Source organism: Hirundo rustica, chromosome 3 (assembly GCF_015227805.2).
Source record: "Hirundo rustica isolate bHirRus1 chromosome 3, bHirRus1.pri.v3, whole genome shotgun sequence".
NCBI lineage: Eukaryota > Metazoa > Chordata > Aves > Passeriformes > Hirundinidae > Hirundo > Hirundo rustica.
Genome location: NC_053452.1, coordinates 58,121,626 through 58,139,433, shown reverse-complemented (window position 1 = coordinate 58,139,433; position 17,808 = coordinate 58,121,626). Strand labels below are relative to the sequence as shown.

The following is a 17,808-nucleotide window of genomic DNA, read 5'->3' as shown; positions in this document are numbered from 1 at the left end:
TGCAAGCATATCTTAAAACACCCTTGTTGCACATGACAGTAGCATTATCATTCTACAGTAGCAAATGCTTCTGGCACCCTTTATTAAGCTGCTAACAGCAGTTCTGCTAGTCACTGTTGACTCCAAGGGTATCCTCAGCTAATTCTTATAACACTTGTGAGAAATATCAATAGGCAGCCTCAGAATACAGCTACAGACCAGACAGCTAAAGCTGAAGAGAAAACACTTTGGGATTATTGAAAAGGTTTATTAGGCAAATATTTTTGTTCGTTAGTTTGCGATTTCTGTGTATATTTTTTTACCTTGTGCTTTTGGATGATTAATTTCTTTGCTCAGGATTGCTTGTTCAAAAGCATTTGGGAGGTATTAAGGGAAGTAAGTTGGACATACAGGCTTATTTTCACTTAGAGGAAGAGTCACAGTTTTTATTCCCTGTCCTACATTTTTTTAAAGAAAATGTTGGCAGCATGTTATATGATGGAAGTGAGAGCTGTGATAGATTTAGGGCTGCTTTGTAAACCTTTAAATATATTCTCTGTGCTTGATCCCTATGAAAGATGTGTACTGTGTTAGTATATAATTTCAGTATAATGGCAGCTTTAAATAAGTATATAAAAGGCAGAAATAAGCACGAGGAGAAAATACACCTCATCTAGTACTTCTGTGGATTTCAAAAAGGATGTTAAGCCTAGATGAAGCTGACTCTCAGCGTTGGGTCCAAACATATCAGCTGAGACAACAAAGAGCATCCATGGATTACCCTTAAATATGGCTAAAGCTAGGAGTGTGAGTGAAAGGGAAGAAAACTGAAAGCATGCCTGTCTCTGAGAGCAGGTACGGAGCCTGAGAAAAAAGGCACTTAGTAGATCAGTGGTTGTACTAGGGCAGGATAAAGCTAATTCTGAACTGGATTTGCTTATAATCTGCTTTCCTCCAATCATCATTGAACAATGTTTAAAGATGCCAAAACAATGTTTACAGCTGGTAAGAATTCCTGAATCTGTGCCCAGTTCATTCTGAACTGAGTACAGTTACAGTGCAGGGTACTGCAGAGCAGATGAAACAGCAGAGGGCCCAGCCCTGAGTGCACTGAAAAGTCTTGCCTTTGGCTGGGGTTCCCATCTGGGCTGGGGCACCCTGCTCTTGGCCTGAGCTGTGTTGTAGGAGGGCCTGTGCTCAGCCATGTTGCCCAAACTTGGTGGCTGGCTTGACTTGGGGCCTCACTTGTCACTCTGCTTGATGGCAAAACCACTTCTGTCCCCAGCCCTGCTCTGCTTTGCTTACACGCTGTGGGATGGTGTCTCATCTGGAAGGCTGACCTTCCGTCCTGAAGGGGCCCCACTTCTGCTGCTCCCTAATGAGGAAAGTCACTGATGTGACTGAGTCCTTCTCAGCTCATCTTTGAGTGCAGAGCTAGTAAAACATGAATGTGGAGTTCAAAATAATGTAAACTTCTGAAATGGTAATACAAAAGGAAGGTGCACACCAAACTGGCTTGAGCTTATAGGAAAAGAAATGTGATGAAGGAGAGTGATTAAGTTAAAAAACAGAATGGAGTCAAGAAGAGGAGGGAGCGTAGGTGTAAAAGCCAATTAGCGTAGGGTTTGGGACATAACTGCGGAAATGTACAGCAGGAACATTTCACAAGGAAATTTCTGCTTGTGGTATGCAGAAGCAGATGGGAACAGACAGTGATGAGCAATTTTTCAAATTCTTTCTGAATTCAAAGAATTTTAAAAAATCTAATGGGCTTATGAGGTGGGAGGGAAGGAATGAAACAGAAATAGTAGCTTGGAGGGGTTTATATATAAATGTATATAAGTACAGCTGGAGGATTGGGATGTGGGTGAATGTGCAGCACAGGACAAACCGATGTGCTTACAGTTAGTAGGATCTTCATGTCAGAACATTCATATGGTGGCCCACTCTGGCTGCTGGCATTCCTGTGCCTTTTCCCTAAGGGGACTGTCCATGCAGCAGCTCCTGGGAGAGTCTAGGGAAATGGACATGTGGAAGATGGAGGTGCCTGCAATTGACAGTGGACATCCAGGGACCAAGGTGCTCACACTGGTTTGGACAAGTGACGGGGAACAGGATACAGAAATCCTGAGTATCAGAGCAAAAGGAGAGGTTCCACACGAATGATGGATGATGGCCAGAAGACTTGTTTATTTATTTATGTGTTTATTTATTTATTTATGCTTGTATTTTACTCTAGTAAAGAATGTCTATGTTGCTTTCAGTTTAGTCTCAATGGATGTGCTCCTAATAGGTTTTCAAAATGGACTCATGGCCTGGGATTGTGGAACTGAAAGAGTTAGGGACTCCTACATTTGTTTACGGTATAAATGGGTGCATTCTGCCATTACTGGCGCATGTTAGTTTCCCAGGGCCCTTCAAGGCAACTTGGCTTGTTTTAGAGCTCCTGGAAGCCTGCCAAGCCAAATGCTGTTTTTTTCACACATGCTTGGTATCCATCCAAGACACCCCAGATATTCTTAAGGAAGGCCCACACTTAATTCTCGGAATATTCATGTCAAGAACACGGCAAATAGGTACATTCGACTGAAAGCAACTGAGCAAGACTGCAAACTCCTAAAAGAGAAATTCAGGCTTGCTCTTGGCGCTCTGTGACAAGCCTGAGCCTAATTCAAGCTGGTCCTGGTAAGCAGCATCAGTTAGTATGAAAATGGTTTCTGTTGTGTTTTTTTGTTTCCCAAGGGGGTAAGTATCCTTGGAATGCTTTTAAACATGGGCCAGCTATTTTCTTGCCAGCAACCTCTCTATGTGACAGCATTGCAGTTTGCTTGCATCTGACAACAAAAAATGTCTTTTGCATTTCAAACAATTAAGTACTTCTGTGCTGTACTTTTACAATGTCTGTCTGTTCTCTGTACTTGCTGCCCTTTGGGAATTCCTCTAAATCCATGGCTTCTTTCCTTCTCCCTCAGCCCACTGGGTGTAACAGGGAGACCTTTTATATTCTGGGACAGGCTGGGAGCCTTGCAAGGACTGTAGTTGCCAGATCATGCTCAGGAGAAGTTAGATGGAGAACACAGAATGAAGCAGTGGATCTGTCTCCAGGATTAAAGGAATCAGATGGGAAGTCTATGGATAGGACCCAGTACATGCATTGAGCAACTGCCAGATTTGCTGTGGACTGACTGCAAAGTAGAGAAGCAGATTCCCACCTGCACCTCTTCACCTGAATCAGCAATGATTGGATGAAATAGATGTGTTGTGTGGAGCTGGAACAGGTTCAACACTCCCAGCCAAGATGGGCTTTCTCACAGAAGATCTGTGTAATCTCCCATGGTGACATCTTAGGCTGTGTCTTTGTATCAGAAATGCTTCTAAGAAACAATATAAAATTGAAATTACATCTGCTGGGTGACACCTTATTTTCCCCAATGTTTACACAACCTATTATGGATAGAACCAACCTATCCATAGTTATGTATCACTATTCTCAAGTTTCAAAAGCCAAGAGCTGAAAACCCTGCTGTCTGATACCATGTAGATGAAATGCCTGTGCCAGTGTGACTTGTTAAGAAAGGAAGTGCTATAAAACTATTCCTAGGTGTGTGAATTTGCAATGTGCCCATTTGCAGGGACTAGAAGGCAGCACAAATGCAGAAGTCACAGAACTTACAGCGGGTCCCCCAAAATTGCAAAGATGGTATATGCTTTCCCTTTAAACAATAGAAAGGTGTATAAATAATAGGGTGGCAAATGAGTATTGGCAGCAAAATTAATCACAAGGGAGATTCAGAGCAGGGAGAAATACTGCATGACTGTAGAAAGGGAATTCCCTGCTTTTCCTCGTTCTGTTACAGGCTATTGGGAGGATATGAAGGTGCTGCTTTTCCCTTACGATTGCTACTTCACCATGGGCCTATGCTGGCATAGAATAAAGGCCCATCGGCACTTACTAAATTCTGAGCGATTGTCTTGCACACCTTTTAAGAAGAGTTTTAAATTGTAACTCCGTCCTACGTCATCGGCATTGCACCGGCAGATGCTCCGGTGAAACGCGACTCCTTGGGCACCGTTCAGCAGACGCACGCCTTCCCCACCTCCGCCTGTCCCTCCGCCCCGCTCCAATTCTCGCGTTGTTTCCCGGGTGCCGGTCCCCACCGCGGCCTGCCGTGGACACACGCGGGACGCACACGGGGCGCGCAGCTCCCGCGCCACCTGACCAATGGCAGCCCCCAACACGTAGGCCTGGCCCGCGCGGGCTGGCCGCGGCCAATAAGCGCGCCCCATGCAAAACACCGCGCCGGGAGACGCCGCTAATTGGCTCCGTCGCAAGGGCGGCGGGTCGCGCGCTGGGCCGGAGCGGGGAGCTGGCGGCGCAGCCAACGCGAGAGGGCTCGCCGGTACCGACACCGCCTTCTCCGGTGCCCGGCGCGTACCGACTTGTGTCACAGGAGCGGCTTAGGCCGGGGCAAAAGCGTGTGCGCACCGAAGCGCCGTTTCGCTATCTCATTCATTAACAGATCCTGAGTTCACATACCCGCGCCCCCAGACCCGTCCCGCCCCGCCGCCGTTTCTGAGGCGAGGGCAGGACTGGGGTCTCGCCGCCCAGCGCGGGATCCAGAGCCCCGGCAATAAAACGCGCGGGCCGGCAGCAGCCGCCGAACATCCCCGCCCCGGCGCGCGAAGATCTCCCCACGCGCGGCCCTGGGTGCGGTGGGCGCGCATGCGCGGGTGGGGGACCGCGCCGGCCGGCGGAGCGGCGGCGGCGGCCGCGGCCGGGGCATGTCGGGCGCGCGGGGCGGTGGGCGCGTGGCCCCTCCCCTCGGCGAGCGCGCGGCAGCCGCAGCGGCGGCGGCCGCGGGAGGAGGCGGCGAGGAGGCGGCGCCTGTGTCGGCGCTGGAGGTTGTGTCCTTCCTGGGGAAGCTGCTGTGCGCAGTCGCGGCGCTGAAGGCGGCTCTGTACCTGCTCCGCAGAGTGTGCCTAGCGATGGCCTGGAAGTCGGGCGGCGCCAGCCACTCCGAGCTCATTCACAACCTCCGCAGTGAGTCCCGGGGCGGGGGCGCGGGCAGGCGGGGCCCCTGGGCTGCGGGGCGGCCGGTAACGGCCGCCCTGTGACCGTTAGCGTCCGCGCGCTCCCGGGGCGCCCGCCCGACCCGCCGCCAGCTGTCACGGGGAGCGGCACCGGCGCCCGGCCGCCTGCGTCCGTGTTGTCCGTCCGTCCGCGTCTGTACGTGCGTGCCTCTGTGTCCGGCCGGGGGTGCGTCCGTGCGAGCCCGGGTGCTCGGGCTGAGGGGTGTGTGTCCGGGCGACGGCCGGTGTCGCAGGGCGGGCCGGGCCGTTGTTGCGGGAGGCAATGCGGCGGGCGGGGTGGCGCCGATGGCGGTCCCGGAGGTTGTTCCCTACTCGCCGCGTCCTCCCCTCGCCGGCCCCGTTCCCGCCGCCTCGTCCCCGTCTGCCTTGTGCGAGCTGAGGCGGGGCCGCGGCGGCGGTGCCGGGGGGCCCGTGATCCCCCGCACGCACCGGGATCGGCGTCCGTCTGTCTTCGCTCCGCGCTGCCGGGCGGCGGGACTGGTGGTGTCGGCGGGCGCCCTCCGGTCTTTCAGGCCCGGGCTGAGCAACGCAGCGGGAGCCGCCCGGTTTTGGGAACCGCGCGGAAGAGGCCGCGGCTGTTTGTGTTGGGTGAAAGGGGCGTGTGGCAGCGGTCCCTCCTCCCCCCTCCTCGGAGGGGTCCCGAGTGGCTCCGCTCCAAGGGGGGGGCTGGGACCGCAGGGACAGGAGAGGAGCTGTCGGGGTTGCGGAGTCGTGCTTGTGACAGCCGAGCTTTGCGGTGGCTGCCCGGCCCTGGGCGCTCCCTTGTGCTCGCTGAGGGTTTGTGCTGTCCCCGTGCTGAACGTGGAAGGTGTTGGGCGGGCGTTTCTTCGCCGATGTACTTTAGTACATCCTGAAGTCTGCGGGTCCTGAGAGGACGGAGAGACATTCGGAGTATTCGGAGCTTCCATTTTTCGTATTAGAATACAATTAACTTCTCTTAAATGTACTTACAGTCTCTCTCATGTCTGCTCCTAGCGCTTTGCCTTCCTCTTCTCAAGTCCGTGTCCTAGACGTAAAAGGATTTGGAGCCTGTACTATGGCAGTTGTCTCCTATTTTAGTGATACTACAGGGCCACAGACAAGTTCAGCTGTATAGCCGCCTCGTTATTCTGGTGTCATAGGAGAATCACCCTTGTTGTTTTCTCCTTTTTCCTTTTCTCTGCTTATGTTAGATCATCTGATCCTGTGGTCTTTTCTAGTATTTCTTTTGAAAACTATCATATCCAGCAGAATAATAAATGCTGAAGTGACTTTCTGTTTCCCTGTAAAAACTGCTAATTATTGTAGAGTTTCATTGTAAAAATTTTGTTTAATAAATAGATAATAACTTCTCTAGTTACAAGTGTTGCAATGCGTTTTGTTTTGTACTGCAACTGAAAAGGCTAGAAATACTGTTTTATGTGAAATACTACTGTTGTCTTACACAGCAGGGAAAAACTTTCTGATAGAAAATCAACAATAAGCTCCAAAATACATCCCAAAAGCAGTTATTGCCAGAATAGTCTATGGTACAGGCAAACGGGCAAAACCCGTTTCTTTGTTGCAGAAGACAATGACAGTTTTTCAACACATGGAAACTGTTTAGGGCATTGCAAATAATGATGACAGAGCTAAAAACCATTGTAGTTAGTATACAGCAATAGTTGTATAGGAAGAGGAAAGTAAAATAGAAGCGCTCAATATTATAACCTCAAAATAAGCACTGGTGGTAATTTTCTAGAAAATTACCATCTGTAATTTCCTCCTCTCTGTTTTGCATATGCATGGCAAAATGTTTTGAGGGGTGTTAAACAGGGAAATAGTGGATTTGCAATAAAATATTGTGGAAGCACAGAGGACTTTGATCTTGCAGCAAGACTGTGTTGTCAACTTCAGTGGGACTCTTGTCGTGGTGTAAGGCTTTATCAGTGCAGAGCACTGAATTAAGACAGTAACTTTCAAGTTAGGTTTCCTTAGGTAAGATGATACCTTGTTGCTAGAGTTGGGAGCAGATTTAGAAGAAAGTACTGTTTAATGTGATACAATTCCCCCAGATATATTTCAACAATTATTTTCCCCTCTCTAAAAACAGCCATGTAGCATTTACAGCATTTTATGCTAAAAGTAAGAATGCAGATTGGTTGAGGTTAATTTGATGTTGTCCAGTGTCTATCTTACGTGTAACTTAGTAAATGTGCGTGTATGTAGTATATATTTTGTATAACTTAAATAAAATAATTCAGGTTATTTTTTTAGAAGTATACTTTCGTCTGCAGCAAATCCTGGTGGAGAGGTTCTTGCCTCTTTCCTTATGCCACAATTCTTCTCTTGACCGTTCTTGTAGAGTTGCTTGTGAGGGAGGCAGTGCTGCAAGACTGGGTCACTTTCTCATGATTTGTGAAACACCAAGATTTAAACTCCTCAATGTCTGTAAGCTGTTGTACTGTTATGGTTAAAGAAGCAGTGAACTTGGTTGTGGGTAAATGAGGGCTGGGGAGAATGGGTTGTTATCAAAGTGGTTTTGCTTCCAAATAATATCATCGAAAGATTCCTGTAGGCTACGTATTCTTTTCCTTTAAAACAGCTATAAAGATTATTCTTCATTATAAGATGTTATTGACAGTTACTAGTGCTTCTGTTTGGTGGCAATAAAGTTCTCTATTTCATGACATTTGCTTTACTGCTCACTTCACTGTTGCTTTAACTGTGGAATTAACTTTTCTGTAGTGGTAACAATCATTGTGTTAGGGCAGTGACAAGTGATTTTGGGTATTTGCAATGCAGATTTAGGCAATTATTCTTTATAGGCTTTATCTTTGCTGTCCTGTCATAAAAGGAACAAACTAATAGTGCCCTGGAAATTGGCGTGCTTTTCAGCACAGGCTTAGGGAGAAGTGGCTGAAGAATGTTGCAGTACATTGCTTTGTGTTTTGATTTTTAACTTCTTGTCACATTGGAAACATGTTTTTATACTGTTAATTCGAGGCATCATAGATGCACAATTTGACACACGCAAAATAAACTTATTTACAACACGTTCTTCACAACAAAAATGCTGTCCTTCAATGTGCCATTGCTACAAGGTGTTCATCCGCTTTGTTTCAGTGATTCCTGAAAATACTTCTTGTTTTTTAAAAATGCCTTTTTTTAATCTGAATGATTCTTTCTTCATTAAAGCCCAAAATAAATACAGAGTAATTATTTAAATCCTTGTTTCTTCCTAACTGAATATAGTTGAACATGTGCCTTCAAACTTGAATAAACCTCCCCCTAAAATATATTCAAAGGAAGATCTTTTGGCAGACAACATTTTTAGGAAATTCTCGACATGCACATTACTGTAGGGTTAGAAATCATGGTAAACACAGAAATAATTGCCTGTGTTTAAATAAATAAGTCTGACAGGAGTTTGTTGTGGGTTTTTTTAAAATTATTATTATGAATCTGTCATACAGAGGTGCTAAGGAAGGAGGAAAAGAATTGGTGAGTTATTTACTGTTGTCTTACTTGGTTGAAAGTATTTTGATTTTAAATCTGTAACTTTTTTCCCCTCTCTGATCTTCAGCTGTCCACTGGTAGGTCACTATCAGATAATTTCATCTTCTGTCTTTCATGCTTGGGCTTTTGCCAAGTCCTGTTGCTTTACACGCTAACATCTTAGAAATCAGATTTTCTTTCCCACCTGAAGGACAGAAAAATTGGTTCCCTGTCCAATTCACAAGCCAAGTTTGTTAAATTTCCTTATGGCACCTTTTTCCTCCAGTCAATGTCATGCTGCCATATGGCAAGCTTGCTTTGCTTATTTCTCTGATCATGTTGTGTCAATGGTGTTTCATCACGTATACCTGCTCTTGAACCCACATTTCTCAGTGAAAGTGAAGGTCAATTAACTTGGCTCTGGCTGAAGTTGTTAACTATCTGTGGATTTGTTTCTTGCTACGTTCTTTTACCTTCTTCACCTAATAAACTTGTATCACGAAAGTTAGCTACTCTAATTTACAAGAATCCACACAATTTTGCGCCTCACATAAGATCAGATTCTTATTTTTTCAGTGTGAATGATGCTTCAAATCAGTATATATTCAAATACTATCGAGGTCTGAGAATTCTATTTTTAAACATGCTAAAGGTATTTCTCCAAGTGTTTTAATAATTTAGTTGTTAAATAATTAAAAATGTCATCTTGGCACGTATTATCATGATGAAGGTTATCTGCAATGAATCTGCACCTTTGGTGCAGGTTTCTGGTTGCTGAGGACAATTCTCTTTGGGAACTGCCATGAATGGGAAAGCGTTGGATATAGTAAGCCTAAGCTAGGTTCTGCAAGCAATAAACATTAGTTTTGTTTTGTTTGTTTTCCCCTGTCACATCTTTTCTCTTGTTTTATCCAAAACTATTCTATATAAAATTTTGCTTAAGGAAGAGTAATGTAACTTGGATGAACATGAAAAGGGGAAATGATAATGGAAATTTAGACCAAATTTAATGACTCCCCTGTACAAACACTTGTGCTGCCTGTTGTATGCATTCAGTGACCACCCTTTCCTCCATCATAAATGTGCTGAGGCTTCAGTGAGTAAGCATTGTAACTTATGACCAGGTACTGAAACGGTTAGAAAGTGAACTATTTTTTTCAATTAAAAATTAACGCATCCACTGATATGTTAATTTAAGAATATCTAAAATTTCTTAAATTTAGTTCATGTCTCAGGTGGCAGACTTGAAATCTGTGATACTGTTTTTTGGAGCTTTGAGATTTAAAAAAAAAAAAACCTGTTAGCGAGTGATTTGAATAATTGCTGTTGTGAAACTTTTTTATTTTTAAGTAAGATTTAAGTGTTTTTAAATGACTCGCCCTTATCAGTGAAATGATTTGAAGAAATTTCTACACCCTTGATCTTTTAAGAGGCGGGCTTTCAAGTGCATCAAGACAACTAAATATCCCAGATAACAGGAAATGATAACAGAAAGAAAAAACCCAAACTAAATTTAAGAACATTTATCATATGTTATTGGTGTGTAAATTAAGATTGTGTTCTTAACTGTTTCTTTGTTGGTGTCATGGGTTTTTTTCCCTTAATGATAGACAGGGTTTCAATGTAATGTTAAAAACATACCCATACTTTCCCAGAAACTCCCAAAATTCAGTGCATCAAAATCCAAGTCCTTGATCATTCAGGAAAAAAAGAGGGCATTTTGTTTCTGATTATTTACATTACAAATTTTTTTAACTCTTAATAAATAATTTTAATTAAAAATGTTTACTTCTTTTGCTTGACTGGAGATACTTTTTTCTCTTTTTTTTTTTGTAGTGAATATAATAGCATGATATGATTTTTTCCTGGTTGTCTGAAGCTGCCTAGTAATCCATAGCAAAATGGAAATGATACTGCAAATGTGTCCAAAACAGGTGATTACTGCTGCATGCATGCATTTTAAAAAGAGGGAATCTCCTATGGTTTAGCTTCAGTATAACTTTAAACTTTTCTTTCAATGCTAGTTTCTTTCATCCTGATGTATTATCAAGAGATCACTAAGAGCTACTGGAAAGCATAGACAGAACTATATAATGTTCATGTTCTTTTGAGTGATTGTTTATGTGAAGTCACGTTCCTTAGTGCTACATAACACTTCAAATAAATAATTTTATTCATTTTTATTAGGTTAATTTTGTTAATGTTTTAATGTTTAATTTAAATTGCTAACATTTGGCAAAAACTGAGGGAACTCAAAGCTTGAGATCAGTAAACTGTGGACTTCTCCTGGACTGGCTGACTTGTGAGTTATATTTTAAGACTTCAGAACCTGAATACTTCAATAGTGGACTTCAGCACAAAATAGTTTTAAATGCTTGCACTGTTGAAATACAGCTTTAGAAATTCTTCCTAATTTCTGCTAGTAGGACAGCTCTTTGTCATTTTTGTCCCAAGAGTCAGGGTTATATTTTGCTGATCTTCTGATTTTCCTCAACTTCTGTGTAGTACTAGTACCTTCATAATAACAAACTCTTCATGTGATCTAGCTGCTGGTCTTAACAGCACTGCCTTTTCTGAAAGCTGCAGAGTGGTTGCATGGAATCTGCTCAGTAAGGTGTGAGATGTGCACCATCTGCCTTCTTTCAGATCTAAAGCTGTAAGTAGTTTTGCCTCAAGCTTTACTGTGAAGAGAGTTCCCTGTCTATCTGTCTGATCCAGCTAAGTTTATCTTAAACCTCTGCAACATCTTTTTCATTATTACTGATGGTCATTGCCAGTTTGTATTGAGCCCTTTAGTTTTGACTTTCCATGTGATGTGTAAGTGAAATTCAGCCCTCTCAAAGTTGGGGGATTGAGGAGTGCTCGGACGTTAAAGTCTCCCTCATCTGCACACGGGTGTTAAAGTTCGTTGGAAGATGAAGTTCTGTGTTTTTGCATGCTGAAACCAACCTTAAAGTTACTTTGTTCTTTTGTGAACTCCTCAAAGCTTATTCATTCAGGTGCTGATACAGATTTAGATAAAATCAACATAACCATTATTATAAATGTGAGTACATTACAGAGAACCTCTGTATAAATCTGTGTGCTGGAAGGTTGTGTTAGCAGGCCTTTCTCCTCCCCTGGAGAAGAAAATTGTTAATACCAGCTTTGCAATATTGGCCTACAGTAGGAGAGGGCAATACAGCTGGGGTAAAAATGTCTAAATTAGTTAACTGCAGGCTTTCAGATCCATGAAAATTAATAGAAAACTCTTACATGTTACACCAAAGTGGATGGGGTTTTGAAGGTGATTCTAATTAAATAGGAAGGAATACTGCCTTAAAGTAAAAGTGAGATGCTGATAGGTAAGCTTGTATTTAACTGAAGCTTGAGGCTGTATACTAATTTGTTGTGTTGAGCCTAGCTTATGATTCCCATGTTTTACCTGTGCAGGTTTTGAGTAGCATTTAAATGATACTTGAATATTTATTATTATTATTACTATTATTACTCTCATTATTTTTAGTTTCTGTTACTTCAGAATTTTCATGGGAGTTGATATTTGTCTTTCAATTCTGGACTGTAAGATTAGCTCTGATGGACTCTTGCTTTCCTCAGTCTTTCTGTCATTGTGTCTCTGAACGATAGACTCTCAAGTGATTCCTTCCAGTGAGCTGAATGCAGCATCCTGTTTGGATAATGTTTGGATATTGTGAATCTACAGTGACAGTAGATGGGCAGCTGAATGTTTGAAGCAGATAGCTCTTATCAGCAAAGCACAAGAAGTTTGCGTGTATGAGTGGTACAAGAAACACTTGTTTATGAACACCTACTTTCAATTTCTTTAGCACAAAAAGCTTTGTATGTTTTGGGTCAGTGTCCAATATTGGATCCTAGGGTGCTGATGCATCACTTCTTGTTCTAAGTCTTTGTGTTCCTGGCTTACAGTGAAATCTTCCTATGCTCATTACTTGAATAAAATTATATTAAGTGAACCACATTCTTTCCCATATTTTTTTCTTCTGTTCAAACAAATTACCCTGGTTTTAAATGTCAGTTGATCAGGTGCTTAAAACCAACAATCTTCACATTGCTTGCAAATCAAGATGTGGTTCTCTTGCAGCCTATTCTCTGGAAAGCTGCTAGCTGGTTTTCATGGGTCAGATGGAGACTGTCATTTGACACTGTCCTTGACTATATCCCTGTCTTTAAAAGTGAGAGGCATGTAAGAGCAGAGGGATGGACCATTTGATAGATAAGGCTGGCTGGTGGCATTCAGAAGAGTTGTGGTCAAAACTCTATGTTCAAGTATAGACCGTGATGAGTGGTGTTCCTTAGGGTTTGGCACTTGGACTGGTGTTGTTTAACATCTTTGTCATTAACATTGACAGTGGGATCGAGTGCACCCTCTGCAAGTTTGTGGAGAGCAAACTGTCCTGCATCAAAAGCGACGTGGCCATCGGGATAAGGGAGGCAATTCTGCCCCTCAGCTCTGCTTTGGTGCGACCGCAGCTGGAGCGCTGCATCCAGCTCTGGGGCCCCCCAACATAAGAAGGAACTAGCTGACTTTTAAGGGTTCTTCTAACATTCTATGATTTGTCACATCAGTCATTTTAATTTACATGAATGAATCTTCTGTAACATAAACCTGTACGTGCTTTGCATCATGCCTTAAGACCTTTGTACGATTTAAAAATACCACTGTTTTGCTGAAAATTCATCTTTCTAAGTGAAGTATTCTTCATGTATATGGAGAAAGTAATCCAAGTTCAATTATGTGGATGCTGAAGTAGTTGCACGGTAAATGGTTTTGGGATTTGCAAGAACGTTTTTTTAATACATAAACTCAGCCACAGGAGGAGTTTGAGTAGGTGTAATGGTTTGTGTAGTAAGCTTGTGTGCTGGATCATGTGGCAATGACGCATCCTCTTTTCTGATCTGGAAGTCAGTATTGGTATAAATGTTGCTGGTATTTTATGGTTTGGTTAGAAATGTGTTTGATCAACAGTCAGGATACCATCAGTGAAGTAGGGAATTCTTTGAAACATAAGCACTTCGGTTGAGCATTTGTTGCTAAATAAAATACAAAATAAAAAGATAGACTGTTTACTTGTTTCACGTCCATGGTGCTTTTTCAGACTCTTCTTTCCTTGCTCTCCGACAGCTAGCTGCCCAGTTTCCCAGGTTACATTCAACAGTGGTGTATTCCCACCTTCAAGTCCAAGGACTGCTCTGAGCTCTTTTCCTGTTTTCATGGTGTTATTTGTGGAAAAGAGGCAGACCAGAGAGAGTTTTCAAAACATGCTCCAATTATGTCAAGTTGTCATTGCCTCAGCCTCTGCACAGAGTAACTCTTGAACTTGGCAGGCAGTGCTCCACTGTTCTTACTTTTCAGCTTCAGCCCTTTGAAGCTTGGAAGTTGTGCTGATATAACTCTGTTTTATTTGAGTTTGCTCTTTATTTCAAGCTGTCAGTGTGTTTGTGTGTTATCCTTTCCTTGTAAACACTTTAATTCCTGATTTGTTTGCAGTGCAAACTGATTATCGGTCTTGAAATCCAACAGTGTCCTCAAGGAGAGTTTTCTCTGCATATTATAATTGGAAAGGATATTCTACTATGCATTTAATTTTGAATTATTTTCTTGCAATATGCAGCTTTGTTCTAAGATTTAGAGAATGGTTTTAGTTAGCATTTTATTAATAGTTAATATATTTTGGATTTTTTTGGTAGAGATGACATTAAATTATAATGTCATTTTGCAAAAAAGCTTCTATTATTGGCTTCTTTAGGGAATATTCTTGTTTTCTGGACTTAATTGAGAATTCAGTAGAGACACCTTTCAGACAGAATTAAGATCCTGGCAGCTGTTCATTTTGGGACTGACTATTGCAGGAAAGAAAGGACTTTTTTGGAGTTTGGTACATTACAGTTGCTGTGTGTCTCTATATTCAGCTGTGAGACTAAGAAAAAAAACCTTAGTGTTATCAACACAATAAAAATTACAACTAAGTCAGTATTCACCTTACTGTTTAGGGCTTGATTGTTTTTCTTATTGCCCACCAAAAATTTGATGTTGTTTCTGTTGTGGAATAAACAAATTTGAGAAGCAGACTTAATCTATGGGGGGGATAACTGAGAGGGTGGTTTTTTTTTTGTTTGTTTGTTTTTTTTTTTTTTTTTTTTTAATGAGGATGGAGCGTTATTCAATAATTGAAATAAACGGTTGACAGCAGATTCAGCTTCTCTCACAGATTCTGCTGAGGACTCTTGAGTATGGATAACTTTCTTCAGTTCTTACTTACTGATGAAAAAGATGACCATAATCAAAGACAGTACAACAGTCAGCAAATTTCATGCTTGTTTGATGAATGAGAGCTGAAGGAATGCTCAAAATCTGTAGAATATTAGTAGTTTCTGTTTTCAGGGTTTTTTTGTAATTTGCCTGTCAGCGTAAGCATCTTATTTCATCATTGTGTGTACTTTTACTGTAGCTAAGTTTTGTGAAATTAGAGAAGGTTCTTGGCCTTATCATAGGCCCCTGCAGTTGCATTTCCAAGCTGGAAGCTTATTCTTTTTGTTATCTGCGTGTTTATTCCACAAGACATGAAAGGAAAGAGCAGGTGGCTAACTATAGTTCTAGAATATATGCATTTATCTGCATGTAAAGAAATAAACCACTATTTTAGACCTTTGTGAATGCTTCTCAGCTATTGCTTTTTTGCGTCCCTTCAGCCCCCAAGAGCTTTTATCTCTTCACTTTTGTTATAATCAGCCTTGCTTACTATCCTTTTTTTAAAGTACATTTGATTTGGAGATACTAACTTCTTAGTGATTCCTAATGAGATTCTAAGAGTAAAAGTTTGATAATTTTTTTTTTGTTTCTATGCTTTGGTCACAGAGCTGCTATACAACCAATCCAACTAATTTCTAGCGGTCAGGGAAAACTTTTTTTTCTCCTTACTATACTCTGTTGTTAGTGCCAATGTATTAATGGATTGATTTGTTTGTTTTCTTTTGGGTACAGTTTTGCTCAGTAAGTAAACTTATGAACTGCCACAAATGCCTACTGGCTCGGATTTAAAACCTTGGATTGAAATGAATTTCCTCTAACTGGAGCTGCTGTAGTATTCCGTTCAAAATGAAGTAAAAGAACAGGATATGTCTAACGTGTAGGGACTGTAAGTGGAGTGTATGCTTTTTCTGCAACTTACCAGATACAGAAATATTTTTTAAAAATAATATTTTTTAAAAGGGATTGCTTTCCTGAAAATTTACCATAGTAATAGTATATTCCTTTTGCAGTTCTATGTGACACTTTGTCTTCAGACCAAAAAGGAATATGATCTGAGGAGTTATTTTCCTTTCTGAATTTAATTCTGTGTTACATAGGATAATTAATTCTGGACATAGATTGTAGATAAGAAAAAAAGACAAGAAAATCCCATGATTGATAGGTGTAGTTGGGAGTACCCAGTAAACAGTCAGGAAAGTCTCTGCAGAAGTCAGCCCAGTCCTGGGCACAGGTATGTTTTGTTGGTGGTACTTCAAAAAAACTCACTGGTGCAACTTCAGGACAATCTTACAGAAGTTCCATAATCTGATTTTCATGTTTTGGATTAGATATTAATGGTGCTCAAATGATCTTTTTTTTTTTTTTCTTTCAAAGTATAATTTTGCAAATAAATCCTTATTTAAAGAAAGAAGTTAATGAAGTAATCCATCATTGAAATGTCAGTTATTTGTAGTTTATATCATCTTCTAATGCAAGTAATTAGTTAATTTCTTGCATTTGTTTTCCAAAATTTTACATTATTCTTGAATGGGCTCTTCAAAACATCAGAAAAATTATCGATGTTTTAAAAGCCTGCAGTAAAACAGCAAGGAAAAATGGCTGCTTCTGACATTTTACATGCATGTGCATTTGTATTTTATTTTGAAAAGTGTAAAAATATTCAGAGGGTTTTTTTATATGAAAACTTTTTTGCCTCAGTCTGCCCCGTCATAAGAATTCAGATTCCGTGGGAGTTTCTTTACAAAAGGTGGTTTTTTTTCTTTGCTAATGCAAGACAAACAGATCTGGAAACTAAAGTACTGAGCGATGATGCTTCAACCTCACATTTCCAACTTGCTTTTGAATATTTTTCAATAATTACTTTTATAGCTTCTTAGAAATATGAAGTATATCTTGTTTGGTGTATATAGTAACACTAATGTCTTACTGACTGTATTTTTAGGATTTATCAAAGGTGTGCATGAAGTTGAGTTTTCCTATGGCATCGATCTTTGCCAATGGTTTCAGAAAAGGATTTGTAACTGCAGGGAAAGTCTTGTTCAACATTCACTGGCTTAAGCATTGTTTGATCTCTGGACCCCAGATTTAATTTTAATTTTAGTATCACAGAAGGGTTTGGGCTGGAAGGGACCTTTAAAGATGATGTAGTCCAACCCCTGCCATGGGCAGTATGATGAGGGTAAGAGTGTTAGAGATCTGTGTAAGGCACATGATTTCTCACAATGCTATGAATATGTTAACACATTTCACAGACTCCTGCTCTGCAGAAGAGAAACAATCCCTTCATTTTTATATATTTTTTTGTTTATAGAAAATGGAATAATCAAAACAGACAAGGTATTTGAAGTAATGCTGGCTACAGACCGTTGCCACTATGCAAAATACAACCCTTACATGGACTCTCCACAGTCTATAGGTAAGAGCATCTTGCAAAAGTGATTGAGATTGTTTTCATTTGTGTTACTTTGACTGCTTTTGTAATTTATGTGTTAAGAATGTGAAAAAGTTTTTTTTTTTTTTAGTTTGGAAGGTTGTTTAGTTCTTCATCAATTTATTGTGTACCTTTTAACTAAGCTTCAGTTTCTTGTGGAATGCAGTTGGCATATTTGGATACATCAGGAAGAGAGATGTTTTTCAGCCATATTAGTATGTGTAAATATGTGTTTATTTTTCAAACCACAGCAGCTTATGATGGTGCAACTGATGTAAATACTTAAAGATAATTTGCATCCAGTTTATGGTAGAAACATTCCCTATCTTTACAGAAATTTTTCAGTTGGGACCAATGGAAAGTTTCTTAAATCATTATGTGAAATCTTTAATGATAGGCTTTGAATGGGAAGGTCTACTGATAGGACAGTTGTTTTCCATCCTGGTCCCAGCTTTATCTTTCCAAGACAAGAGAATGAGCTATGTATCTACCTATTTCTTTTTCCTTGCTTTAGTAGTACGTGGTGAGTGAATTTTATTAGGATTTTGTTAGCTGTAGAGTAAAATTAAAAAATACTTTA

The 17,808-nt window shown here is 41.3% G+C and overlaps 1 protein-coding gene across 6 annotated transcripts in view; it reads left to right on the top strand.

Moving 5' to 3' along the window:
* The window catches only part of PCMT1 (protein-L-isoaspartate (D-aspartate) O-methyltransferase), a 50,788-nt gene that overhangs the window by 10,133 nt on the left and 22,847 nt on the right, over window positions 1-17,808 (top strand). For 2 of the 6 annotated variants that reach the window (XM_040057786.2, XM_040057778.2), the window contains exons 1-2: window positions 4,830-5,020; window positions 17,109-17,213. In XM_040057786.2, coding sequence (XP_039913720.1) covers window positions 4,966-5,020; window positions 17,109-17,213 — 160 coding nt within the window. In that variant the 5' untranslated portion in view covers window positions 4,830-4,965. Of the gene's footprint in view, window positions 1-4,829; window positions 5,021-10,441; window positions 10,461-15,564; window positions 15,684-17,108; window positions 17,214-17,808 lie in introns of those variants that run through there. The other 4 variants (XM_040057785.2, XM_040057781.2, XM_040057782.2 and 1 more) reach the window with 4 other exon arrangements.